The following is a 26808-nucleotide window of genomic DNA, read 5'->3' as shown; positions in this document are numbered from 1 at the left end:
TAACATACATGAAGACTCCTGCGGAAATACAAGCACAGGAACATAGCAGCAGCACAATAAGGGAGAAGAGGAATATCAAACCTTCAGACCTCTAAGTAGGAGGTTGCTATAATCCAGCATTAAAGCTATCAGCAACCTAGCAGAATAAGCAGCAGATCGCAGAAAGGAACTACTATAAATTAGTACAGTAATTTACGCCAAGGCATTTCATCCTGATGCTCATTGTTACAAGTGAAATAAACTGATAGCATATCTACTTCCACAACAAATATTCACGTGTTTAAGTTGTGTATGAGGCCTTTAAACTATACACAACGGGTAACATCAAAATTCAATCATTAGTTCAACATAAATTTAAAAAGCTGTTTTTCTGGTCAGTTATTCTACTTTATGAATCCAAATCAGCATGCTCGAGAAAAATGTCAAATGCTATGGTTATGTCGATGAAAATTAATAATTATGACAAGTGAACAAATACATTTAATAGAGACCGTATCCTTGTGTTGCAAAACCTGATTTTACATATACAAGCACTGCCAATACAGACACAATCACAGTCAGGTGCAGAGGTATTACACGGGCTCCTATATGTCAATGGCAATAGTAAGCATAAAATCAGGTCCTTATAGCAATATGAGTCAGTTTGACCACAGATCAAAGATGCCTCTCTCCAATCGCCAGATAAAAATGGAGTTCGCTAAGAGAGGACTGCATCTTCTAGTGACCTCCTACAGAATCTCCAACAAAATTATGAAGCCTCAAGATACAGTTCTCCCATAGCACACTGATGCTATGTAAAGATTTTTTGCCCATTTCTCCTGAAAGTGATAATCAGCAACTGTAAGACTCAAGAATAGAATACAGTAATGCAAGGTGATTTAAACAAAATTTACCTTGACATGTACGCTTGGGAAAGCAGAAGTCCGAAGTGTCTCCTGTGTTTCATCTGAAGGTTTTCGTCGTGGATTGCTAAGAACAAGGGCAGTTTGATCCCATGTTGCTGCAGTTGATGTGATGCGGTAGCCAGAATCCCACCTCCTATGAATACCCTCACTCGGATATAGAAAATCCAACTCGACAACCTGAAAAGAAACATAAATTGAAACAAATGGTGCAAATCCTCTAATCCTGTGCAGTACTTTGGAACAGTATAAATCAACTACAGCCACTAGTGAAACCTATTATTACCTGATCAGAAAAACCTGCCCCACGAGACATAACAATTGCCCATTTAGTTCCAGCCGTAGCCATGGCAGTAACATAAAATCCCTCTCTCCATTTTTTATTGATCCACTTGAATGGAAATGACTCACTAACTTTATATGACTGCTGCAGATATGGGGTACCTGCACCTCAGAAAGCAAACTCATTTCAACATTGCCTGAAACATCAAACATGTAGTACTAAATAAGAATTCAAGTCCTTGAATTGGAACACTAACCCTTAGACATAACTATTAATGAGCTCCCATTATTAGCCCCTGCTATGGCACTTATGTAGTAATTCTTCTCCCATTGTTCCATGATCCACTCCTGCAGTGATAAAGCAAAAAGTAATTAGATAATAGATATGCTGCCTATGTATGCTTTACAAGAGATTAAGCCTTAGTAGGAATAAATCAACACATATGACGCTTAATTTTGCATGATGCCCCTACAAGACTCACTACGTGTGGCATGTAAGAGAATTTGATACCTTATGAAGGAAATGAGGGGAAACTTCATAAACTTGATCACGGAAACCAGTTCCTGCATCCATAATTAAGGCCCAGAGATTTGAAGAAGAGGCCACACTGCTGATATAAAGTCCATCCTCATTTCCTTTCTCAATATGCTGATCCAATCTTAAATCTGCAACATTGTAATGATATCTGCAAGAGAAACGGAGAGTTTACTAACCATTCCTTTGGAAAGTCCTTGAAAATTTTGAAAGAGTTAACCATGATACCTTTGCTTCATTGGTCTTCGAGCATTGTACACACTAATCCACTGTGTAGCAGGCATTCCCATGCGGACTTTCTTCTTTGGTTGCTCATCATCATCATCATCCATCATAAGCCTTCCTCTCTTCTGACCGACTTGATACACGAGCTTCACGAGGCAAAAATATGTTTAAATAATAAAGAAAATAATTCAATAAATGCAGTCAATTCACGAACACAAATTGATATCAAAATTTAAAATTACCTTTCGAGCACCTTCAGTGTTGATTGGCCTGATGTCCGGATTTGGACCGATAATCCCATCAAAAAGGGATATGTATTTTGCATAGTTAGGCTCTTCATCAAACTTCAAGTTAACAACGAAATCAACAAACTGTTTGAAAGGTGCAGGACAGAAACAACATAGGGCTTCGGGAGAAGTTCCCATCTTCTTTTTGCACACCAGAAAGCCTTTATTCTCGCCCTGCATAGAAGATAAAGTAAGTATCAAGAGTGAAGTGCTCAAAACAAAATTCACAACTCATATACATACGATTGCCAACCTGATAGCCTTGCCAAGGCAGCCGACCTCGAAGAAGAAAAATGAGTGTATAAGCAAGAGATTCCAGATCATCCCTACGACTACCAGTCCTTCCCAGATGAGCATGCACACTAGCATACCGAACAGTTCCCCTGCATCAACCGGAGACTCGGTTTACAAGAGAATAAAAACAAAAAACAAATGAACTACAAATAGAAAGAACTTCACCTAAATACATCAGGCCGTTGATCATAATCAACATGAAGACCAGTTGAATTATCACGCCACCGAACAGCTGCATTTTAAATCCAAAAATGTTGGTAAGGGTCACGATTGTAGTACCATGATTAATTATAAATTAAACAGACAAAGTAGAGCATATATATTACCCAATCCAAGATCAACCAAAAAGAGTTTTTTCTCATCTGCAGTTCCAGGTGTACCAAGCAAAAAGTTTTCTGGCTTTACATCCCCATGCACATATCTACAGGTATTGAAGCAATCAAATGCGAACTAGGAGTAGTACATATTGAAAAAAAGGTTTTGATGAGGGTATGAAAAATAAAAGAAAAACAACCAAAGACTACAATCAAAATATATATGAAATGAAGGCAAGACAAAAAAGAAACCATCGCCCAAAACATAGAGCCCTTTTATCGAGTTCAACACGTCAGATCTACCTGAAGCGGAGACACTGTGTCTCGTATTCAATTTACTTCTCATACTAAGGTTCACGCTAGGGGCAGAGTTGAACTGCACCAAGCTGAATAATGTTTGAGCTACGCTCATTTATTAAGGAACTAAGCTTGAGTTTAAACTAAAGGATATATTTAGCTTGATGAAAAGATAATAAGCTGTTTATAGGTCGTGTATGAGTTTTTATGTTAGCGAGCGCCAAGCCTTGCTACTTGAGTCCCAACAAGTTCTTGAGAAATTGAGGTCTAAATAGCTCATGAACAGTTTAGCTTATTTATAGCTTTAGCTCTTGTAAGTTATCAAGATTCAAGTTAGCATGCCGTGCTTCAGTTACAGTTGGCAAGATGCTCAAATGCCCACAACACAACATACATGCAAGTGTAATAGATTGAAGTGCATGTATGTGTAGTAGCACTGTTCGTCTTAACATGACAGATAAAATAAATATCTAAGCTTGTGCACTAAAGAATCCCACAATTGCAATTAATATCAAATATTTACCCTCTAGAATGCAACTTCTCTAAAATGGATATGGCTTCAATGGCAATACATGCGACCATTTCAATTGACATTCTGCAAAAATGTCATTTAAATGTTAGGTGAAAGATTGCAAATTAAACTAGAAAATACAAAGCAAAAATTACTCTGCTGATGGTTTTTGACTCACGTATTTGAATTGTTGCTCCAGACATCCCATAAACTAGGACCAAGCATGTCCATCACCTGCAAAGTACAAAGAAACCTTTAGGCCTCATGGAGGATAAAAGGCACCTATATGGAGATCAGGTAGAAGAACTTAATTTCAGGCATATACCATTATATAGTAATCACTTTGACGTCCTTTGTAATGCACGCGTGGTATTCCATGACTACCGCCAAGAGCACTACAGAAGAACACAGGCACAGTACACTGAGTTAATATTTTGAAATTTTTAACACATATTTTAGGAACTTATACAAAACTCACCCGTAAACTTGCCACTCATAAGGTGGTCCATAATTACAGCCTTTGCTGCTACGGTGCTCAAATTTCAAAGCGACCTAAAAAGAGATAAAACTGAGATTGGAATTCTTTGCATAAACTGAGGCCAAAGCTGCCAATAACAGGATAAAAGTATACACCTCTACAGCTCCTGGACCATTTCTTTCATTTGGGTTTGGGGGGTTGATTCGCCGGCCTACATAAACTTGTCCAAATCCACCTTTCCCTAGTTTCTTATCAATTCGATAAGCTGGAGAACCACCAACCTGGACCTGTCAAGCAGTAAAATTGAAAATGTAAGCCGAGTATGACTGGTATAAGCTCTATCACTTCACTGTCAGAGTCTTCACGTAAACAAAACTAAACAAGCAACACAACCTCAGACAAATTCATCTGGCCTATAAAGTGAACAAGACACAAGGACTGACTTCCATATATAGGAGAAAATTTTATATATCAATAAATTCACTTAGCAAAATGCAGTAAAGTCCATAGTAAGCCAAAGAAAATAAACTATTTTTCTTGGTGATGTCTGTAATTTACACTTATAAGCTTTCCTCAATCTACTAAAGTAATAATGTAAAGAATGAAAAAATGGATGGGGGCAAAAAAGAAAATCTCAATAAATGAAAACCCAAATTTCTCATATTTGAGAAGAATTCATCTATAACATTCCTTCAAATTCTTAACCATTGTCAAAGCAAAAAGAAACTACGGATGAGATACTATTTAAATTCCACCAAACACATAGAGCACATTCGAAAGGCAAAAATAAGGAATAGCTTAGAGAGCTTTAAAAACAATGCAGTATCGGCAATTGTGACATCCCCAGCTCCATAATCGACCCCCATTTAAGATGATAACAAGATAATAAAACAATTGCTCAAATAGTCTTATCATGTAAGAAGATAAACTAAAAAATAAATTTTTAGTCCATAAATCCACTGCAATCCCATCATAAACTCCGGATAAAAAACACAATCTCATAAGAAAACGATTATAAGCATGAAAAATAGCATGATGTCTCCTCACCAACTCGATATAAATTCATCAAAAATTATCTAAGCAAAAAAAATAAAAATCAACGAACCCTTTCAGGAATAGGAGTAGTGCTTTCCTCATCATCAGCAGCCAATCCCTTACTTCCGTTGCCGCCACTATCACACTCGTCCATCTTCTTCTCTTCCACGTCCTCTAAATTGATATTATTATCCTCGCCAACCTTCAACGACGCCGTTTCCCTCACAACAGCATCAACATTTGCCTCTCCACCGGCACCACCCCCAGAATCCGCCACCAAAACCTCCTTCTGCTTATCAGCACCACCACCGGCGACGTCGTCGACTCTATTCCCTGCAGTTCGCTTCCCAGAAGCACGGCCAGTTGCCTTGTCAGTTCGAGCTTTCCCCTTGTTCCGATCGGGACCGGGAGCAGCGACAGCGGGCCGGCGTCCTCTGCGCGGTCCACTACGCAGTTGAGGCATGCCTGAGGCCGTCCATCAACTCCGTCGTGAAATCGGCGACTTTGGTGTCATCAACTCCGAGATCGAAGCAGCGAGTTACAGAGGAAATCGGAGAGATAAGATAACGGAGGATCGCCTACAGAAAGATCGGCGATCGAGGTGTGGTCGACTGAGGGTTTTTGGAATAGCGATAGGGAATTTAGGGTTATGAGTTTGAGAAATTGGGGGGAAATGATACTGCAATCTCTTTTGTGTTCGCCAAGATATTTTTTTCTTATGAAATCACAACTTCCAACTTCATAATTTTTTTAGTGGCGACTTTATAGTACTAGTATAGTTGTACAATGTTAAAGGTTAAAGCCTTAGGTCAATTTTTTGCCACGAACTTTCCTTATCTTGTCATTCCTTTAATTAAACTTAAAACCAAATACTAACATAAATTTGACAAAGTTCATCATAGGTTCTTATCAATTATTGAAAATATTATGATACTTTGGTCAAAGATACGATTCTAAAATCTTCATAACATTGAGTTGAAATTGTGGTTTTATTTGTTACTCCCTCCGTCCCGCTTAAGATGACACGTTTTCCTTTTTAGTTTGTCCTAACTAAGATGACACATTTCCTTTTTTGGAAACTTTCTCTCTCCAATTAATACACTCAACCACTTTTTTCCTCTCCTATTAAAATATTATCTTTCTTTCTCTCTCTATTTTAATACTTATAACTACATTTTCTCTCTCCAATTAAGCACTTCAACCAACAACTCCTAAAACCCCGTGCCGGCTAAGATATATATCATCTTAGCCGGGACGGAGAGTACTATTTTGAGCACAAAGACGAGTAAGATGTCCAACTGATAGGAGGCATCACATAATTCCCAAGCATCGGGTGCCCACTACCCGTTCAAATCGGGATCGGAGTCAGCTTTGCTTTCATTTGAAGTTACATTCCTCCCTAATCTTAGCATAATTGAAATTCATCTTCTACCATTTATCCCTCTATCTATAAATTGTGACTCGGTTTATAGGAGGTTTAAGTGCAAATAAAATGTAACATAAGTTGGAACAAATTTTTTATTGAGAGTAGTATCCTTTGGATGGCATAGTTATTCGATATTTTTACCTAATAACGAAATACATAAATTTGAATCTAATCAAAAATTTATATTGCCAATATACATGGGAAAGTATTGTTCAAGATGTTTCCCCATAAACATATAATCATTCCAGTAGATAAAGAGTAATACTACCATCTTCATTTGAACATCCACTAGCATTAAGCTTCAAAAGAGACGAGTTCTTTAGCTGTTCAAAAGATTACCATTTATCAAAACTCAAAAAAGGAAACGTAAACCTACAAGGCGAAGGCGTTCAGCTCCTCAGTAGGACGTGGATCAAGACTGTATATTGCTCGAGCTAACTATTCCCCGACAGCACTGGCACATTAGGCCGACAACACAGCCTCCTCAAGCGCACACTCTCCTATCACAACACAAAGAATAAACCCAACAATACAGCTTAGATTCGACACCATTGTTGTTATTTTGCAAGGAAGAGGTGAGATGTGGTTTTTACCTGTGTACTGTCATGGTCGTATCTGATCAAGAAAAGACATCTGCAACCTCTTATGTCGTGCAGCCTCCTTTGAATGTCAACGACATGAGCATCGTAGTATCTTGCTTGATCTTGCCTCTCCTGTTTAAGAAGGTGCATCAGAAATGCTATCTAATATCTTCAGAGAAAGTATGTAGCAGTTGGCACCTAGAAATTGGGCATGCTACACGATAAGAGCTTCGATTGCTTATAGTGCCTTTGATTGAGCTGCGTAGATAGCTAGCTTTGGCATTGATCAAAGCCATCATTTACAGTGCCTAGAAAGCAGCATACATTCTCTTCTTTTTTATCCGAGAATATTCAGTTTAGATCCCATAGCTATATCAACCAAGAAGTCTACACTTCTTGTTTAGTACCAAGATAGTGTTAACTAGCTAGCTTCATTTTCGTGTAAATGTCACTTTTTAGTCCAATATTTGTTTCAAGATATGTACTTTCGATATGACAAATAAGTAGTAACTAATAAATTGACTTTATTCTCAAATATAGAGACAGGTCGGCATTCTTCAACAAAAAGTCATATTTGGAAACTGGAAATCCATGTAGAAATTGTTCCGGTTGCCAACACGACCTTTTAGTACCGAAAAATGTAGACATATCCTACATTTGAAAATTAAGTCATTTATTGGGTACTAATCTACCATCATCGGAAGTGCGTGATGAAAAGGCACATAATTCAGGATATAAAGTGATATTCACCCTTTCCACTATGTCTTTTATCATGGTTCATTGGTTCTGGTTACAACGCTTGGTTTATGTCACTGCTTCCAAAAGAAAATACTCCGTAAAGATACCAATAACGGCACAATAGTACCTGAAAGCACACTACTTGATCCCCAACCTTCACTTTGTGGCATTCTGAAAGGTCCAAAGCAACTGAACGTTGCCTTACATCATTTTTCACATTCACCCATTCGTCATGCTCTGGTCCAAACCCAATATATCGTACCTGGACTTCCTGCAGTGAGCTCAATGCTTAACAAAACAAACTCTCTCTCCTTCTAGAGCTAAAAAGATCAATATTTTTTTAACTGTAGTACGGATAATGAAAGCTATGGAAAGAATACATCAACTCACAATTTCCCCAGAATCAAGAAATCTGTGGGAGAGAAACGTATCAACATCATACCTGTAAAACAGCAGAAATGGTATGCTAAAACTGAAGTAAACATAAAGATTGAAATATTTAAAAAGAAACACAATTCTTTATGTCTAAGAGTTAACTCCACAAAGCCAAGATCAAATAAATAATCGGTTTTTATGTTATATCATACCAGTTTTCTATTATATCATGATTAGTTTTGGTAACTGGTTCCCATTCCAACAACGTGGAAGAAAATACCATTTTCCTACTTTAAGAGAAAAATATCCATGCAAAAACTTTGTGGTCACCATGAAACTCCAGGTTCAAGCCCTAGAGTAAGATATGACAATGACTGTAGAAAAATGAAAAAGCAAAAGGCACATTCACAATTACATAAAAATGTTCTAAGCATCGCATATACGCAGAGAGCAATGTACGTTTCGTACCCTGCACCTTTTTAAATAATTCAGATCACAATATTTTATTCTTCAGTTACTTTTTTAGAACACATAAGATATTCCATGAAATCAACCGAAGACAGAATTTCCAAAGATGCAATTGTGATATGTACTGTGGGCTGATGCAAAGTTGAAAAATCTAAAGCAACACAATTCAAGAGGTTCGTAACATGTGAAACAAATGGCCTCACCATGCCCCATCTGTTGACGACCTCACTTCAAACTCCAAATTGGATAAATCTTGGCCCTTCAGATCTGCCATCACACACAGATCACCTACTCTAATGAGAAAATCGAAGATATACCCAAAACAAGATATGAGTAACTCAAGATGCAATTCATCAACCAACTTGACATGTTTGAATGCTTGCAGATTCATAGGGAAAAAAAACTTGAGATATTTTTGAGTTTGCAGTTGCTCTAATCTGATTAAGAGCACCTGGGATGGCATGTGATTCCTTGGCTCCATTCAATGAAGTCTCTTCATAAAGGTGGTTTTCTCGCCTCGTCTGAAACCAATTCTGGATCTGAAGTAGTAAAGCATTAAGGAGAGTCACATGATTCAGCCAAGATCGAGCATCCAAGTAAACAACAGTAGCAGTTCTGAGAAAAAGCAAGAGATTAAACCTCAGTCCACTTCAGAATAGGTTTCCCTGCTCGATTACTTGAACGACTGCAACCAAAACCACAAAGTTAGTACACTGATGAAGTGAACCTTAAAGCAAACACTCAGTAGTGACTCCACACTTCAAAACTCACTTGAAAAGCTTTGCCAATTTCTTACAGTAATCCATATCCAGGGACTGTTTGCTTGAGTCGTGAAGTAAATGCTCCATTTTCTGAACCTGCTCCATTGACGGCATAAGATAAGTTTCTCATATAACTGTCCAAGTTTTCTGCATATACAGTTGACATAACATTTCTTCAAACAAGATTTATACTCGACAACAACAACTACCAAAGCAGGTACACAAGGCAATTCGAGGATTAAATATCCGTGAATGAACCAAATTCAATAACAAATTTCTCACAGACTCAGCTCTTCGAATAGTGCATACAAAAATGGAACACACAATGCAATAGTCAAGGCTCCTTCGCCATGATCAGTGTGTGTGTGTCTCTTTCTATGTGTTTTAGTAGCATAAAACCATCAACATGATTTTTTATTCGTTTCTAGTAATTGGAACATGAATTCATCATCAATTTTCTCTAAATTCCACATAGTAATCAAAAAACACCAAAGAGCTCAACAATCAAACACTCTCGTTTTCAAGTAAACCTCAAAAAGCACTAACTCGCGCGCGCGCGCGCACACGAATCAAACCAAAACAGGCACGCCAATAAAATCCACCAGAAATTGTAAAAAAAAACAGCTCGCAGTTCATCAAAACACAGTAACAACATGCTTGGACAGATTTTTTGTTATCGGATTTCCTCAACGAAAATGTGAGCATAAACATTAAAAAAAAATGTATGAAAAGAGACCTCTGCTTTGGTGAAGCCGGAAAAAGTTTGCCTCTGCCTAGGCCGAAGTTTCATTCTACGATCGACTGGACTCCAACAAATTGGAGAGAGAGATTGATCACGGTGGGAGCAGCACTGCACTGATTGTTTTTGGCCCTTGGGCTTTGGTTGAAAGAGTTGGAGAAGTGAAGAGGTTAATTTTGGTGCATCAAATCTTCTTTTTTCTTTTATTTCTTCCAACTCCCTCCGTCCCCGAGTCAGAGTTTTTTCATCTCCGTCCATCTCCAATTTAAAGTCACACTTCATTTTTACCATAAATAGTAAGTAGATCCCACATTCCACTAACTCAATTCACTCACATTTTATTATTAAATCAATGTAAAAAAATGAGTCTCACATTCCACTAACTTTTTCAACTAACTTTTCTTTATATTTCTTAAAACTCGTGTCTGATCAAAGTGTGATTTCTAGTCGGGGAGAGAGGGAGTATTTTTTGTCCCTTTTCACCATAAAATAAAATAAATGTTAGTCTCTGACAGAGGAATTCCCTATTCTGATCAACCGATTATAGGGACTTTTTGTGGATTTCTGACAAAATATTTTTGGTTTAAATAATTAATTTGATTGAAAATATTTTTGGTAAATATGAATAATGAATAGCGATTTTGGTAGACAATGTGAATGCTAACTACTCCTTCCGTCTAGGAAGAGGAGTATAATTTCAGCACATGTTTTAAGAAAAATAGATAGAAAAAAATTAGTGGAATATCAATATCACTTGTATATATTAGTCTAAATTATATATTAGTGGAATGAATTAGTGGGATGTGAGGTCCCTTTATCATTTAAAAGTAATTATGAACTGATATTCTTATTCGAGAACGAGCTAAAATGAAAAAATGTGACTCCTATTCGCGAACAAATGGAGTAATAAAATATTGGTGAATTTAACTACTACTAAACTCATTTACGAAAAATGGTCTTTTTTTATTATTTTGGGTCATTTATCTAAGATTCAGAATTAGTGTATACCTATTTATTGTACAATTTCTCATTTTAATAAGATGAGTTTTAATTCGCTAGCAATTCATCAATCACTTTTTCTTTCACTATCTTCTTATTTTATCAATTTTATATTAAAATATCGTCTTACTTTATCAATTTTATATTAAAAAATTTATGTCATTCGTAATCAAAACTATTATTTTTGGACGGGAGGTAAATGACTCCACTAACTCACGCAAAACTAGGTCTCAAATTTTGAAAGCTAGACCAAAATATAGGTTCTTTTTTGCCTATCTCACAAATCAATGCAATTTTTTGCATGTATTTGATTTGATTCTAAAAAAAAGTTAAAAGTGTAGTAGATCCATTAAAATAATACACCTAGTACCTGTTCGATTCATGTACATTAAATATGTATATTAAATTAGTAATGGGTTTGATTCATGATGGATAATAAAATAATAATTAGTTACTCCGTCCGTCCGCGAATAGAAGTCCTGGTTGAGTTGGGTGCAGGTTTTAAGAAAAGTTTGAGTGTAATAATTAAAGTATGTGATAGTGGAATGTGGGATCCATTTATATTATTATTTGCTTTATTCTTTGGAATAATGAAATCTAACATTAAGAGAGAGTGTGAGAAATTGCAATCAAAGTGGATTAAAATTAATTGCAGCTTCTAAATTAAGGGAATAGTGTGGTCATTTTTTATACTCCCAAGATAAATGGTCTAACCGGGACTCCTAATGGCGGACGGATGAAAATGGCCAACCGGGACTCCTATTCTCGGACGGAGGGAGTATAATTAACCCTCAATGACTGGAATAATCTCATGACGCAATCCTAGATAGTTCTTGCTAAGTGAGATGTTTTTCCCAACACAAAAATTTTAAAAATAGGGTTTACTTAGTTAAATGAAGAAAAAATAAAGTATAAAAAATAATAATATAGAGAATAATAAAATGATGGAAATTAAAACTCATAATTTTGGAAACAAAAGTTACTCGATAAATTAGATATTCTAAAAAGAAATACGAATCACTGAACAAGAACCAAAAACCCAAAATGGAATAATTAATAGTAGTATAAATTAATCCATCATTCATCACCTTCGAGGCATCGCAATTACATGAGTTTATTAGAGAAACAAGAATATGCAAGTGAAAGTAATAGGCTCTCTCTGTCACGTCATCAACACTAAAATTCCACATGCCACATCATCATTTTAAGCAAATAGGATAGTCTGAGGCTGGTCGCAATAAAAATAATTAAAAAACAACTAAATTTATGGAATTAAATTTACGATAAATTACGAAATTAAATTTACGATAAATATTAATTTCATTTTAAAAAAAGTACATTCATTGAAAAAAAATTACATAATAAAGAAAAAAACAATCGTCGTGCAGTCTTCCGTGCCCACAACTCTTCAATTAAATCCTTTTGGAGTTGAATATGAGCATGCACTTGGCGCATGTCGGCATGTGCCTGGAGGCGGCCGGCTTCATCGTGAGGTACCCCACGTCGTACGTTAGGGGTGACCATTCCGTGGCTTGGACCGGCTGTCGTCATTGGCCCAATTAGTCAGTTGTACGCCTTCGTATTCGACGATCATGTTGTGCATGATAATGCAGGCGTACATTATATCAGCAATGCAGCCTACATCCCACAAACGCGTTGGACCCTTAATTGCCGCCCATCGAGACCGGAGCACACCAAATGCGCGCTCCAAGTCCTTGCGCGCCGACTCCTGCTGTTCCGCAAAGTAGGCCTTCCTGTCATCATTTGCGTGCCGATCGTCTTCACAAAGACGGGTCACCTAGGGTATATCTCATCCGCCAAGTAGTAGCCCATATCATGTCGGTTGTCGTTGGCCACAAAACTGACGGCCGGATCGATGCCCTGACACTGCTCGTTGAAAAGGGGCGACGAGTTGAGGACGTTTAGGTCATTGTTCGACCCGGCTACCCCAAAATACGCGTGCCAAATCCATAAACGATAATCTGCTACGACCTCGAGGATCATCATGAGATTTTTTCCCTTGTAGCCGGTCGTGTAGGCCCCCTTCCAGACAGTCGGACAGTTCTTCACTCCCAATGCATACAATCTCTGCTGCCTAACATCCCGGGGAACCCATGCTGCTCCCCGTGCATCCGCATCAGATCCTGACAATCTTGGGGGGTAGGGCTTCGAAGGTACCGATCACAGAATATATTCAATTACGCCCGACAGAAAAACATCAGACATTCCAGGGCTGCCGACTCACCGATGTGGAGGTACTCATCCCACATGTCCGCCGTGCCTCCGTAGGCCAACTGCCCGATTGCCGCCGTGCACTTTTGAATAGGGGTGTGGCCGGGTCTGCCAGCTTCATCGTGCCTGAAGCGGAAATGCAGATATCGCTGCTCCAAAGCGTCAACGATACGCATAAACAGCTCCATGCGCATTCTAAAACGCCGCCCGAACAGGTTGGCCCCAAACCACGGGTTCTCTCGAGAAGTAGTCGTCATATAGCCGCTGATGTGCAGCTACGTGATCCCGATCAATCACTGTTCGGCGGTGGACAACGGGTCGAGGGCGAGGTACCGCCGGCTGCAAGGCCCTTTGCATGTACCGCTCTATCTCGCGGTTCATGTAGGCCTCCAATGCCTCGTTCATTCGTCGTTCGTACTCTTCAGCATCCCCACCACTACCACCACTACTACCACCCGCGTTACTCATTTCACGTTGTTGCTCTTGTACAGAAATTTAGATAGAGAGAAAACTCATTAAAACAAGTAGTGCAAATGAAAATGACGTGAAAATCGCGAATATATAGTGTTTCAAAAAATTTTAAAAAAATAATAATAAAAAATTGCGCTAGCCGATCACTCGCCGATCGCCAGCCTGCAATGGCGGCCAGCACCTAGAAATTGGCGTGCGCTCGCCTAATTTCTCGCCGATTCGGCACTGGCCGGTTGCAGTAGTTCGGCTAGCAGACCGGCTAGCGCCGCGAATCTGCTAACCGGTGGGCTAGCCGCTATTGGAGATGCTCTAAGCACTTCATATAAAAAAAAATGGAAGCAAGTATAATTAAAATTAACAAATCCAAATAGAAACAAATTTATGAAATCTGAAAAATACTACTACAAAGTATTTATTCTAAATCAAAATAAAATAATGAAGCTAATGGCAAGCGGCAAAGCCCAAGTCTTCAAAGCTTTTGGGCTTTTACACTTAATCCTATAATTTTGTTGATCCATATTCAAGAACAAATGTGAAAGAGATATATTTTGAGTATCTCTCTAGAAAAACTATTCCAGTGCCTCAACTTTCCTTGTACACAAAATTTGTCACACCTTTTATTTAATCAAAATTTGACTTTTTTCCTGTAATTATTGTTCATATTATATATTCGTTCAAACTGTGATTCTTCCTCTTTTCCTACTATTTTTATAACTTGTAGGAGTATTCAAGTTTGAGGGGCGAATAATAATTCACCACCGTTGAATGAAAAAGGTTATCATAATCTGACCAATTTAAATGTAAATAAAAACTAGTAAATACTTTTCTAAAAAACATCTCGTTAAATCTTGACGTGACTCTGTATACTATATCCATATTTTTATACCAATCTGAGACTATTCCAATTTATATTGCCGTAAGCATGTCTTATGTTTTTATTATTATTTTTTTATGTTTTGCATATTAATCAAAAAATAATACTACTACTATAAATGATGAAATTGGAACCGCAACATTTGCTATCACATGAGTACACTACAATGTTTTATCTTCTTATGGCATAATTGCTTGATAAATTAGTTGACGTATTAATGAGTAGTAGTAATTACTAATTAGTTAGATAGCTTTGTGTAGCCTCAAATAGCAACTAAAGACTTAATTACATAGTTAGGTTGATCTTTCAATAGAAAGTCTTAGGTTGAGAGAGAGATGACTTATTTTGAAAGTGAAACGTGTTAGGTGATAGTTGAGAAATGTGGCAGATTGGCGCCGCTGTTATGAGAAATCAAGAATTATAGCAATTTTCCATTGGATTTCTTAGGAAAACAGTGAAAAAATTTGATTTATTGACAAAGTCCCATAATTTCAATTGACCCCATTCATTTATGTATATCAAAATATCAATGCCTATTTATTACCCACTTGATGAACATTGGATGCACTATTTTTATATTTTTTATTGATTGAATATAATACTAGTACGTATTTATTTGAGCACTCATTAATCATTATCATTACCGACTATATATGTCTGAAATTCGTTAAACTAGTAAATTCAAGCACTTGTTGTCACTAAACATTCGTAGTATGTAAATTTCATAATAATAACGACAAATAAAAACTAAATTACTCATATCTTAACACTAATTAGTAATTACTAGTTTTTGAATAATGTTTCTTTAGCAAAATCAAGTTAGTAAAAAGATGAGAATACAGAACCAGCCAATGAACTATTTTAAAATTAAAAAAATAACGAAAATAGCAAATTCAAGATTTATTTGGTAAGAATCCAACTACCTTCCTCTATCTCTACTCAAACCGCGTAAACTTCACCTCTCCATCTCTCTCTAGAGTCTAGATTAGCATACAAACACAGCAGGAAAAATTCCATATTTACATTGCATTCATTATGCTGCCGTTCAAACGGGCCAAATTCTTGGTAACTTTCAAACCCTCTCGAATTCTCTCTTTAACTACATTTGTCAAATTCACACACCAAGAAAAAGTTCTTTCTTTTGTCAAAGATTTGACGATAAAAATCTCTACCTTTTTGTTATAATAAAAAGCCAAGCCATTGCACCACTTTCATCACATCACATTACAAGCGATTTTGTTTTTATTTTGTGGGCTGCTGTGTGTTTCAGTTTGATTCATTGGCAGAGACAAGCATTTGGAGGGTTGGGATTGTACGAAAGAGGAGAGAGAAAATTGAGAAGAGTTATGGAGATGAATGGTGAAAAGAGTGTTGATTTTGAGGAAAATTATGGTGTTGAGGATCAGGCCATCACACCATGGACTGTTTCTGTTGCTAGGTGATGCCAAAATGTTCTATTTTCTTGAACAAATCTTGATTGTTTTGTTGCCTATTTCTTTATGGATAGTCTGATAATTTTGGTTACAGGGTGATGTTGGTCTGAGTTATGAATGATTTCCTCATCTTTCTTGACTACTTAATCTGATGATTCTTATAAAATAAAATAAAAAAACAATTTTTCTGCAAAATTCAAGAATATGTGCATGATATTTTTAGGCAACTATGTTATAATTTGAAATATGATGCTTAGTGACATATATATTGTCTGATACTATAAGCTAAACGTGAGATCAGAGCACACAATTTTCATAGTTGTTTTCTGATTATAGTTCTTTGTAAAATTTATCCTCAGTGGCTATAGTTTAATGCGTGATCCACGCCACAACAAAGGGGTCGCCTTCACTGAAAAGGAAAGAAACGCGCATTACCTAACAGGGCTGCTGCCTCCGGCAGTTTTCTCTCAAGAGCTCCAGGTAAGTGGAGATCGATGGAGCTTCATTTACTTTTCTTTCAGCAAAGAATCAGCTTCAGTTAACACATGTTTATCAGGAAAAACGGTTGATGAAAATTCTGCGAGAATATGAGGTGCCACTGCAGCGATACATGGCCATGATGGATCTTCAGGTGAGATTTCTCTTGATAAAGAACAATCTCATATATTCCATTTCCACATCATTTTAGACCACCCTTTTATGTCGTTCGTGTTCAACATGAAAATTCAGATACATCTTGATTGTATAAAGTTGTACTTAATAGTATCAATGTATGCTTATTTTTCTGCTTTGAAAACTTACCAGGAGAGAAATGAAAAGCTGTTCTACAAGCTTCTCATAGACAATGTCGAAGAACTTCTACCCGTGGTCTATACTCCTACAGTTGGTGAGGCCTGTCAGAAGTATGGTAGCATCTTCCGTCGTCCACAGGGTCTCTACATCAGCTTGAAAGAGAAGTACTCTCTCTCTCTCTCTCCGACTTCCTCTTTTCTCACTCCACATAGGTGAATGTAATTTGCCTATTATAGTTTAAGGTCTTTATCTGATGCTAAGTTACTCAACTTCTTATAGAGGGAGGATTCTTGAAGTGTTGAAAAACTGGCCCGAGAAATCTATCCAAGTTATCGTGGTAACGGATGGTGAGCGCATTTTAGGGCTCGGAGATCTTGGTTGCCAGGTAAGTCTGATGATTTCTCTAAGCTGAAAATGCATCTTTGATCACATCTAATTTGAGGAAACGACGTTTGGCTAAAATTGTGTCTCAAACTTCTTGAAACCAGAGTTAATACATATTCTTGTTCCCACAACAGTGTTGATGTAAGAAAATTTACAGTTCAACTCATTTTAAGTTACTTGATACTATTGCAGGGGATGGGGATTCCTGTTGGGAAACTTTCTCTGTACACGGCCCTTGGTGGAGTTCGTCCCTCAGCTGTAAGGACATCAATTTTATCCCATTTTTCTTTCTCACAACAATATCTATTTATTCTTATTAGATGTTATAAAAAGTACTATATAACTACATTTTATTAGCTTTTCACGTAGTTCTTGCCATTTTCTAACTTTCCTAAACCAAACCAATACATACTGATGCGGATATCGCCTTATTCTTTCTACCTTATTCGTTCATTTTTATCCAATTTAATCACTTTGCACCACATGTATTTTATCAGCATGTTTACATACACGTGGTGAAAATTGGATTAGTAGAATTAGAGGATCTCGTATGTATAACTGCCTTACTATCTACTTTGACCGGTGACAGTGCTTGCCCATTACCATTGATGTCGGCACAAACGACCAGAAGCTGTTAGACGATGAATTCTACATTGGTCTGAAGCAGAAAAGAGCAACTGGACAGGTCTCTTTTTTCTAGTGCACTAATATTAGTATTTCATTCATATGAATCAAATCTATTCAAGCAAGTTTGGAATTGGCCTTTTAATCTTCTAGTTTCTCGTACAGGAATACTACGAACTTCTAGAAGAGTTCATGTGCGCGGTTAAACAGAACTACGGGGAGAAGGTCTTGATACAGGTACCAATATTCAACAACATCACAGCTGTTCCCCCCCCCCCCCCCCCCAGTTTTCAAGTTACTGTTTTCTGCAGTAGTATTTTCGTTCAACTGAAATCTTATCATATCTCTCTAGTTTGAAGATTTTGCAAACCACAATGCCTTTGAACTACTTGCCAAATACCGAACTAGTCATCTCGTATTCAATGACGATATTCAGGTAGATATGCTTACCTTTTACCATTATAAATATTTAAAAGTTTCTAGTACTACGGGGGACGAACTTCATCGTTGTTTTGCATTGTCACAGGGTACAGCCTCCGTGGTTCTTGCCGGGCTCGTTGCAGCCTTGAAACTAGTTGGTGGAACTCTAGCAGATCACAGGTTCTTATTCTTGGGTGCTGGTGAGGTAAAGCCTAATTTCTTTGATCAAGTGACTTTCTTTTTTTGAGGAAATGTGATTCTTACATATCAATAAATGAAATTTCATCGTCTAACCCTGCTTCTGTTTTCTGGTTTCTTAAAGGCTGGGACTGGTATAGCTGAACTTATAGCTCTCGAGATATCCAAAAAGGTAAGGGACTGGTACATTCATCAAATCCTAAACGTTTTTTTGTTAGATCACGATGTGTGATATAGGAGTCTGTTTGTAGACCAATACTCCACTGGAAGAGGCCAGGAAGAAAATTTGGCTGGTGGATTCCAAGGTATATACTGCCATTTTCTTTGTGTTTTCTTGCTTATCTCGTCTAAGAGCTAACCCTAAACGTGGTCTGGTGTACAACAGGGGCTGATTGTCAGTTCTCGAAGAGAGTCTCTGCAGCATTTCAAGAAGCCGTGGGCACACGAGCACGAGCCAGTGAAGGAGCTATTGGCTGCTGTTAAGGTGGGGAGCGATCTCTTTTAATGTTGCTCTTGATGACGAGGTCTTTGTGTTTGGTAACGGTAGGTTTTGTGTTGAGTTTTTCAGGCAATCAAGCCGACTGTCTTGATAGGGACTTCGAGTGTTGGAAAAGCTTTCACTAAGGAAGTAGTTGAGGCCATGGCATCCATGAACGAGGTTTTCTTCACTTCTCTTTCTCTTTCTCTCTCTCAAGAGCCAGTCCTGAATTCGTTTCATGTTGCAGAAACCTCTCATACTCGCCCTGTCAAATCCGACCTCACAATCAGAATGCACGGCTGAAGAAGCGTACACATGGAGTGAGGTAAATGGAATTTTTCGTCTGTATAATATTTCAAATGTTCGATCATATGTATCTGCCAAAGTAAACACCCTTGTTGGATATTCTTGCTGAAATCTTGCATCGTTCTTGCAGGGGCGCGCCATATTTGCTAGTGGAAGCCCGTTCGACTCTGTAGAGTACAATGGGAAACTTTTCGTCCCTGGCCAGGCAAACAACGCTTACATATTCCCCGGGTTTGGTTTAGGTTTGATCATGTCCGGGACGATAAGGATACACGATGACTTGCTATTAGCAGCCTGTGAGTCTTCGTAAAAACTCAACCCTTAGTTTGCATTACAATATTTTCAATCAGCTGATCTTGGTCTCTTGCCTTTTACCTACAGCTGAAGCTTTGGCAGCTCAAGTGACAGAGGAGAACTACGCGAAAGGACTGATATACCCCCCATTCACGAATATTAGGAAGATCTCAGCTCATATTGCAGCTACTGTAGCTGCCAAGGCATACGAACTCGGTAAGTCCTTTACTGCGAAATGACTCTCAGATCGTGTTTCATTTCACCAATACATTATAACTTAACTCTTAGCTATCGACACAAAACCTTAGTAACAACTAAAATGCCCTTGTAGGTTTGGCTTCGCGTCTTCCCCGACCCACGGATCTTGTCAAGTTTGCAGAGAGCTGTATGTACACCCCAGTCTACGGGAGCTATCGCTAATCGAATCCCTAGATTTGGCCTTCCATCTCCTATTTTTTGGTAATTCTTTGTCATATTGGATTGTTCTGTTTCTGTAGTCCTTTTAAATTGTTTCACAAATACTGTAATCTTGGTTTTTATTATATGTACCGATTCTGGATTAGTAAATGGCAAAGTACTACTTTGATTTTCTGTGTAGTATCTTGAATCATACAAACACTTCATCAATTTGTTTTAAAAGCTATACTTCTAACAAGAATAAAAGTTTCAGAAATTTAAAAAGTTCACAACATTAATTTTCCAAAATTGTACATTAAAAAAAATCAAATATGTTGTGGTTGGAAGAAGAGTAAACTCACAAGTCACAATATTTATGCGAAAGAATTTGAGTATCTGAGCCTCAAAACTGTATGCAAGAAGCAAATCAAGACAATGAAATATACGGTCAATATATGCACAGCAGATACGCAGATGAAAATAAACTATATCACTAAAACCTATTCATTATACATATGCATATGTATATATCACAATCTATAGATTCCATGATTCCATCTACACACCATCATCTAAAGTTGTCCAAACCCCTTTTCCTCTAAACCATTATAGTAGGTGTTTATCTGCAAGAAAGATTTGTCGATGGATGCAAGAGTCTCGTGGAGTCATTACCTCACCAGGAAATACCCAATTTCCACACAACAGAGCTGTTTCTAGAGCGTCTCATCCACCACTTGTGAACTCCTTAGCCCCCAGAATGCCTGAGGCCTCATTTTCTTCTTTGTAGCGGAGAAGTACCAACCCATTTGCGATCCACACATTATGCATTCAGCAACTGACCACGCGTAACTGCAGCCACAATAATAATTAAAAAAAGAAGAAGATAATATCTCAACAAATGCACAAAAAACTTCATGATTTATGCATAGAGGACTTAGAATATTAAAACTGCTAAGAACTTGGAATATAATTGGATTTTTAAACATAAAGTTAAAATACTATGTGTTGTAGATGACAATTGAGGAAATATCAGCACTTTAGCTTGTTAAATGTCGCAACAAATATTCAGATCCAAAGTGAAAAACTGGGTACAGTTCAAATGGCAATATGTTTTCATTCTACATTGAATAACTGAAATAAGTGAGAAAAACGCATGGTTTTTGCAACAAAAATAAAAAAGTACTTGTAGTCTTGTACACATTAAAAAATTAGATGGTATCTAAACTGCTAATGGTAAATGAAATTTTACCCTGGAAACCAGCTATATTCTTTTGTGGGAGGCCCTGTTACTGCTATTCCATCCGTCCTGGTGAGAGTAATCACCTCATGCACGTAACCACCAGGATTGGCATAAGCACCAAGTGGACCATCACTAGACATCACTAACATGTTACTTCTCTTTGCAATGAGAGTCTACAAATAGCATAAAAAATGTCATCTTATCTGAACAAGGGCCTCTAATTCACATAAAACAACCATCAAGATATACTTTCCAAAATTACCTGACAAGTTTTACAACGAATTTTATCGAAACTTTCCAGCAACTCAATCTCTTTCCGCAGTCTATAAGTTGTTCCATCAATCTCCAGGAGTTCTTGCCTTGCTGTATCAGATATTGGAATTTTACTAGCAATATGGAATGAAAGAAGATCTGGTTTAATCACAAGGCTGTCCAAATTTGGGGATTTAACGACCTCTTTCCAGCGATCTGCAAATATAAAAATCCAAATAATTCAATTTCTTAAAGACTATCTTCTACCCAAGAGTATAGATCACCACTCATAGTTTTTGAAAATATAACAAAATATTACTCCTGCCTCCTGCTGCTATTGCCTATGCAGAGTACATGTACTAAAAACTCAAGACCACCTTACCTGCTGCCTTCCTCGCAAGTACATAGGAGTCATACATGCGATAGACCCAACTGGGCCAGAATGCTCTTGGAACATCACGAAATCGACCTATGGAGTGCTTTCCCCATCCTACCCTGTTAGAAGGTTGCTTGTACGAAAACAACCTCTTCCCAACTCCAGCACCGTCATCAGCCTTCTGTTTGTTGAGTCCTAACCGCACTGGTCTTGTATGGTTGTCTAACGGAGATCTTTCTGATTGGCATTCATAAAATTCCTCAGATCTTTCATCATCGCTACTTATGGATTCATCATATACCTCAGAACTATGAGAAGATACAAGAGCATATTGATGCGGCCTTCTTTCTGTTGCTGAAACTTCACTTTCATAACTTCCCTCTGACATCACATCAGAATCATTTCCTTCCTCACAGCTGTGACGAGTAGATGACATACTATCTGCCTGAGAATTTCTTAATGGAGCCAGTTTACCAACAACTTCCCGTGGTGTTCTTAATGGCACATCTTCCTGAATGATATGAACCTCCCCACAAAGCTATTTTGGAAACAGCAACATAATAGAAAGTTAATAGCAAGAAGACAAACATAACTTAATTTCTTATAGTACCCACCGATCCTTCTACATCAATCCAACGACGCTTCAGGCGAAAGCGCTGCTGTCCACGGGCAACAATATTTACGGAGCCATCTTCCAGCCTCCTATATTGCCGAATCTGTTATTAAGCTAGTTAGAATTATTCACAAAATAAAACCAATAAATAAAACTAGACTGAAGGTCTCTACTATGCTTATAAACTGATATAAGAAATTGATAGTCTATGTTGTGACAGCTGCTCAGCACAATACCATGAGTCAATTGCAATCTACAAGAAACACTTAGAGCACATATTTAAGTGTAATAAAAGATTAAAAAAATGTTGATTTCATTAGGCAAGCACCAGGAGAGGAATGACAGGCAATGCAAGAGAAACTGTCTACATAAACTTGAGAAACACTCCTATTATCTAAGGCCAGCTAATGGTGTGTGTTTGACTTGAGCTCTTACTCACACCAGAGCTTGCCCCACATTGTGCTTGTGTTAACTACTGCAATGTCCCAGACCCACAGGGTGAGAGCCTGTAGCACTATGAAGGCACAATGGACTCAACTACCACAGCTTGCCCCACATTAAGCTTGTGTTGACTATTGCAATTCCCCAGACCCATGGGGTGAGAGCCGGTAGCAATACAAAGGCACATTGGACTCCACCAACTACTTGGCAATCGTCATCCCTTCTAGCTTTTCCAAAATGGTTAACCCAAGTTGCTAAACAAGTCCATTGATTCCACCTATATATTTATAATATATAAGGTTTCCATCTGATGTTTGACTACAACTGCTAAGTTAAAGGCTTGACAAGTAACAAACATTTTTATAATTAAATTTCTTAAAACATGTGACCAAGATATCCACGAAACAATAGTATCATACAAATTAAATCGAGGTCATTTAAAGGATAGATAAAAACTTATGATCAGCCTAGTTAGAGGCATCCTTCCAGAAATCAGCCACATTTGGTCCTAGGGATCTAGTACATGGACAGACTAACAGCTATCTATGATCATCTTAGTTAGAATTTCCAACATATGAATAATTGTGTATGTACATTATTGGCTGATGATTAATTTAACATATCAAGATATTTAATATATTGCATATGGTATATGTTTCATCTATTGAATTACGGAGATGGAGCAGTAATTCACAATAAATATAAATGACATAATAGGAATATATGTATCAATCATCCACAATCAAAGAGAAGAATAAACAAAGAGTTCTACTTTGTACCTCTGCAGTAGTGCCAGTTGTTGAAAGTCGTACCCTACCATTGTTGGGATCCCTAAATACACGAACCTGAAAGGCAAAGCTGACATAATGATAATTATACTACATTTTGTACATGAAACTACAGTGTATGCACACGAAGGAAACAAAACACACATACCACACCAATTGTATTACGAGCATCAGCTTCTCCCATTGCTCTCTCAACACCAGCTATCAAATTAGGAACAACAACTCTAAGGGGAAGTGTTGCCTCAGGAAATAAAACAACACCTGTAAAAGAGAGGTAAAAAAATTAGTAACTCAAAATGAATGGAGTGTAGCTGTATTAGCTAGATACACCCACAGGCAAGTATGTGCTGCCCTTTGAATGGATAAATACACATATAAAACTATATACATTATCGAACACAGTACACAGTTTTTTATTAGCAAAGTGATAATAGTTCTTGTATTTTTAAAGAAGGCAACCCTCTGCTACACCTACACCTTTGAAATTGAGAATGAGACCATCTGCCAGAGAAGGTTATACATAATATCCAAGCAGATAATTTCAGCAGACATTTGACATCTGAGTCACTGACCATTGCACAAAGCAAATGACAAAATAACAGAACATTAATAAGAAAGCATCACTTTGCATAGACAAATTACCTTCAAGATAAAATAGGGGAAGGGTCAGCACAGCACCACCATCCAGAAATGCCAGCCTACTGTGAGTGTCTTCAACATCTGATTTGAAATGATTAGTTAGTCAGAGATAGAGCATTTCATTTTTCTTTTCAAGTAAACTATATGAAAAAAATGATTAGGATTATTAGCAAAAGGTGACTTACCACCAAGATACGAATGCAACGTAACTAAGGAGGTATCATATGTATATTCACCAGACGCAGAAGCTCCTGCAGAGACACGAATACTACAAAATCCCAATGGAACGGAAAAAAGGATTAGTTAATTAAACAACAATGTTCACACTAGAAATCATGGTTCGCTATTCTTTTCTATACCAATTTTAAAATGCTAACATCTACAAAAATTGAAAAATTGTCCAGTTAGCTTAACATCAAAGAGCCGCCATATCAATCCAAATTAAGCTAAGTTTCAACTTGCTCATGTAGAGATCCAATGCATTAAACACATACACTCATACACCAAAAACCAACACGAGTTCTCCACTAATTACATCCATAGCCGCAAATAACATGCATAAACAACACATCCAATTAATTAAAAGCTTATCGGCGTTAAAAACCCTAAATCCAGCACCGCCAATTCCCGCCCTTGCTAGAAACAGGCAAAATTAGCAAGCAATAAAATGAGCTTATTGCTCAACCACGCATCATACCCAATATTTCCCCAAACCGAATGTCAAAGCAACCAGAAACGAAATAGACTACAGAGAAATGCTAAAATCCTCTTGAAACAGAAATGAATCGAAGACTGACTACTCATCGTCAGACAATTCCTCTTCCTCCACTTCTTCGACTTCCAATTCTTCGTCTTCGAGCTCCATAATCTGCTCGATCTGTAGCCTCTCGTTCTCGGAGATGGAGTCATTTTCCATCGGATTATTCTCTACCCAACTCCGATGGTTCATGCTTGTTTTTTGCGGGAAAAATTAATAGTCCTTAAAAGAAAATGGGAGTTTTGCCGGTGTGTTTCTACAGCTATGGATGATCAGACTGCTCACATTTTACACATCATATCAAAAATTGTTTTAATATAAAAAATTCCTAATTCGAGATTCATTTTTTAATTTCGTTGGGAGACGCAGTAAGTCAGTCCCAACTCGCCATAAACTTACCACTTTATTGTTCTCCACATCTACTATTTTTTAACAAATACATTTTGTATTTCTTTAATATTTTGTTTCTGAATACATATAAAATAGCAAAATAAAATATCATGCCACGTATTAAAGGCAAAACATACATTACTTAATTTTAAAAATAAAAGTTACAAAAGGAATAACTACATTGTTCAAATCCGTCAGGATTCATCTTTGAATTACTAGTGAATAGTGATTGAGAAAATGAGATGAGGAAGTGTTAAATTCTTTGAATTCTGTCCCACGTCGACTTGGTGATGATCCAATCTGATCTATATAAGTGTGGATAACCCTCCTCCTTATAAGGCTTTTTAAAGAGCGAATGACCCATTTCTAATATGGTATCAGAGCAGGGCCCAAGTAGATGATGGTTTATGTGTCATTCCGGCCCACACGTGAGGGGACGTGTTAAAATTCTAATATCTTGTCCCACACCGGCTTGGTGATGATCCTATAATGTGGTGAAAACAAAACCTACTTCAATTCTAATATCTTGTCCCACATCGGCTTGGTGATGATCCTATAATGTGGTGAAAACAAAACCTACTTACTTCATCACCTGACCTCATGATAGGTCGTCGTTATCATATGTATGCATCACACAAGAAATCTTTAAACAAAAGAGCAGACCATCAAACCTTGCAACCATCTTCATTGGTACGAATGAATGAATGCAAAAATTTTCTGATATCAACTACAATGCCCAAGCCACTATTTATAGTGGAGAAATAACTTCAAAAGCAAATCATATCCTATGAAACAAACCACGATAAACATTAATATCAAGTTGACAAAAACTAGGAAATCCTATCAGAGAGAATTGATATGCTGAGGGACAATTTGTGAGGGACTATGAGCGCCTCTTCCTGCCACGTCAGCAATCTTTATTTTATTTTATTTTCACAGAATTCTCTTGCCTCTAATTTAACGCAATATTAACCTATTCAATGAGAATTCTGCTGAATACGCCGTTTTCATAAAAAATTGAGATTACATTGCTGATCGCTTTTCTCAAATTTTCCACGCCCACGTCCTCCTCAAGAATTCGTTAGTCAAGTTTGCACCAGTTGTTGTTTTAATTTTCACATAGATGAGTACAAGTTTGAATTTTTACTACACCTTTTGTTGTT

The 26808-nt window shown here is 37.4% G+C and overlaps 4 protein-coding genes across 7 annotated transcripts; 1 reads left to right on the top strand and 3 right to left on the bottom strand.

Annotated features, from left to right (window-relative positions):
• Positions 1-440: 440 nt before the first annotated feature.
• LOC125194393 (casein kinase 1-like protein HD16) lies at positions 441-5892 on the bottom strand. Its single transcript, XM_048092581.1, has 16 exons — positions 5231-5892; positions 4281-4412; positions 4126-4199; positions 3973-4042; positions 3826-3881; positions 3660-3731; positions 2852-2946; positions 2691-2757; positions 2485-2614; positions 2187-2405; positions 1948-2090; positions 1696-1870; positions 1442-1532; positions 1189-1346; positions 894-1082; positions 441-818 (listed from the first exon to the last, which is right to left on the bottom strand). The coding sequence occupies exons 1-16, from the start codon at positions 5621-5623 to the stop codon at positions 759-761; spliced, it is 2124 nt and encodes a 707-aa protein (XP_047948538.1). The 5' UTR covers positions 5624-5892; the 3' UTR covers positions 441-758.
• Positions 5893-6755: 863 nt separating this feature from the next.
• Positions 6756-10409, bottom strand: LOC125196346 (protein SAWADEE HOMEODOMAIN HOMOLOG 1-like). Of its 3 annotated transcripts, none has more exons than XM_048094835.1 (9): positions 10246-10409; positions 9520-9605; positions 9388-9433; positions 9200-9287; positions 8952-9015; positions 8296-8347; positions 8033-8176; positions 7180-7299; positions 6756-7086 (listed from the first exon to the last, which is right to left on the bottom strand). In XM_048094835.1, the coding sequence occupies exons 1-9, from the start codon at positions 10297-10299 to the stop codon at positions 7021-7023; spliced, it is 720 nt and encodes a 239-aa protein (XP_047950792.1). In that variant the 5' UTR covers positions 10300-10409; the 3' UTR covers positions 6756-7020. The 3 variants fall into 3 exon arrangements, with proteins under 3 accessions (XP_047950792.1, XP_047950793.1, XP_047950794.1); XM_048094836.1 differs by having other exon boundaries at positions 8033-8167; XM_048094837.1 differs by having other exon boundaries at positions 9520-9656; positions 10246-10370.
• A 5362-nt stretch (positions 10410-15771) lies between these two features.
• LOC125193986 (NADP-dependent malic enzyme-like) lies at positions 15772-20344 on the top strand. 2 transcript variants are annotated; one of them, XM_048091966.1, is made up of 19 exons: positions 15772-15889; positions 16111-16262; positions 16617-16737; positions 16814-16888; positions 17062-17213; positions 17329-17434; positions 17626-17691; positions 18023-18118; positions 18223-18294; positions 18410-18493; positions 18584-18682; positions 18800-18847; positions 18927-18980; positions 19061-19159; positions 19244-19333; positions 19401-19478; positions 19590-19755; positions 19841-19969; positions 20085-20344. In XM_048091966.1, the coding sequence occupies exons 1-19, from the start codon at positions 15860-15862 to the stop codon at positions 20171-20173; spliced, it is 1806 nt and encodes a 601-aa protein (XP_047947923.1). In that variant the 5' UTR covers positions 15772-15859; the 3' UTR covers positions 20174-20344. The 2 variants fall into 2 exon arrangements, with proteins under 2 accessions (XP_047947923.1, XP_047947925.1); XM_048091968.1 differs by having other exon boundaries at positions 15777-15889; positions 16095-16262.
• A 272-nt stretch (positions 20345-20616) lies between these two features.
• Positions 20617-25541, bottom strand: LOC125191811. The gene is made up of 10 exons (XM_048089230.1): positions 25296-25541; positions 24684-24766; positions 24502-24579; positions 24008-24120; positions 23851-23916; positions 22632-22733; positions 22024-22555; positions 21652-21857; positions 21399-21562; positions 20617-20998 (listed from the first exon to the last, which is right to left on the bottom strand). The coding sequence occupies exons 1-10, from the start codon at positions 25445-25447 to the stop codon at positions 20863-20865; spliced, it is 1632 nt and encodes a 543-aa protein (XP_047945187.1). The 5' UTR covers positions 25448-25541; the 3' UTR covers positions 20617-20862.
• Between the last annotated feature and the right edge of the window lie 1267 nt (positions 25542-26808).

This window comes from Salvia hispanica, chromosome 6 (genome assembly GCF_023119035.1).
Source record: "Salvia hispanica cultivar TCC Black 2014 chromosome 6, UniMelb_Shisp_WGS_1.0, whole genome shotgun sequence".
In the NCBI taxonomy this organism is placed as follows: domain Eukaryota; kingdom Viridiplantae; phylum Streptophyta; class Magnoliopsida; order Lamiales; family Lamiaceae; genus Salvia; species Salvia hispanica.
Note: the sequence above shows the minus strand (reverse complement) of the source record. Positions and strands in the feature narration are given on the sequence as shown.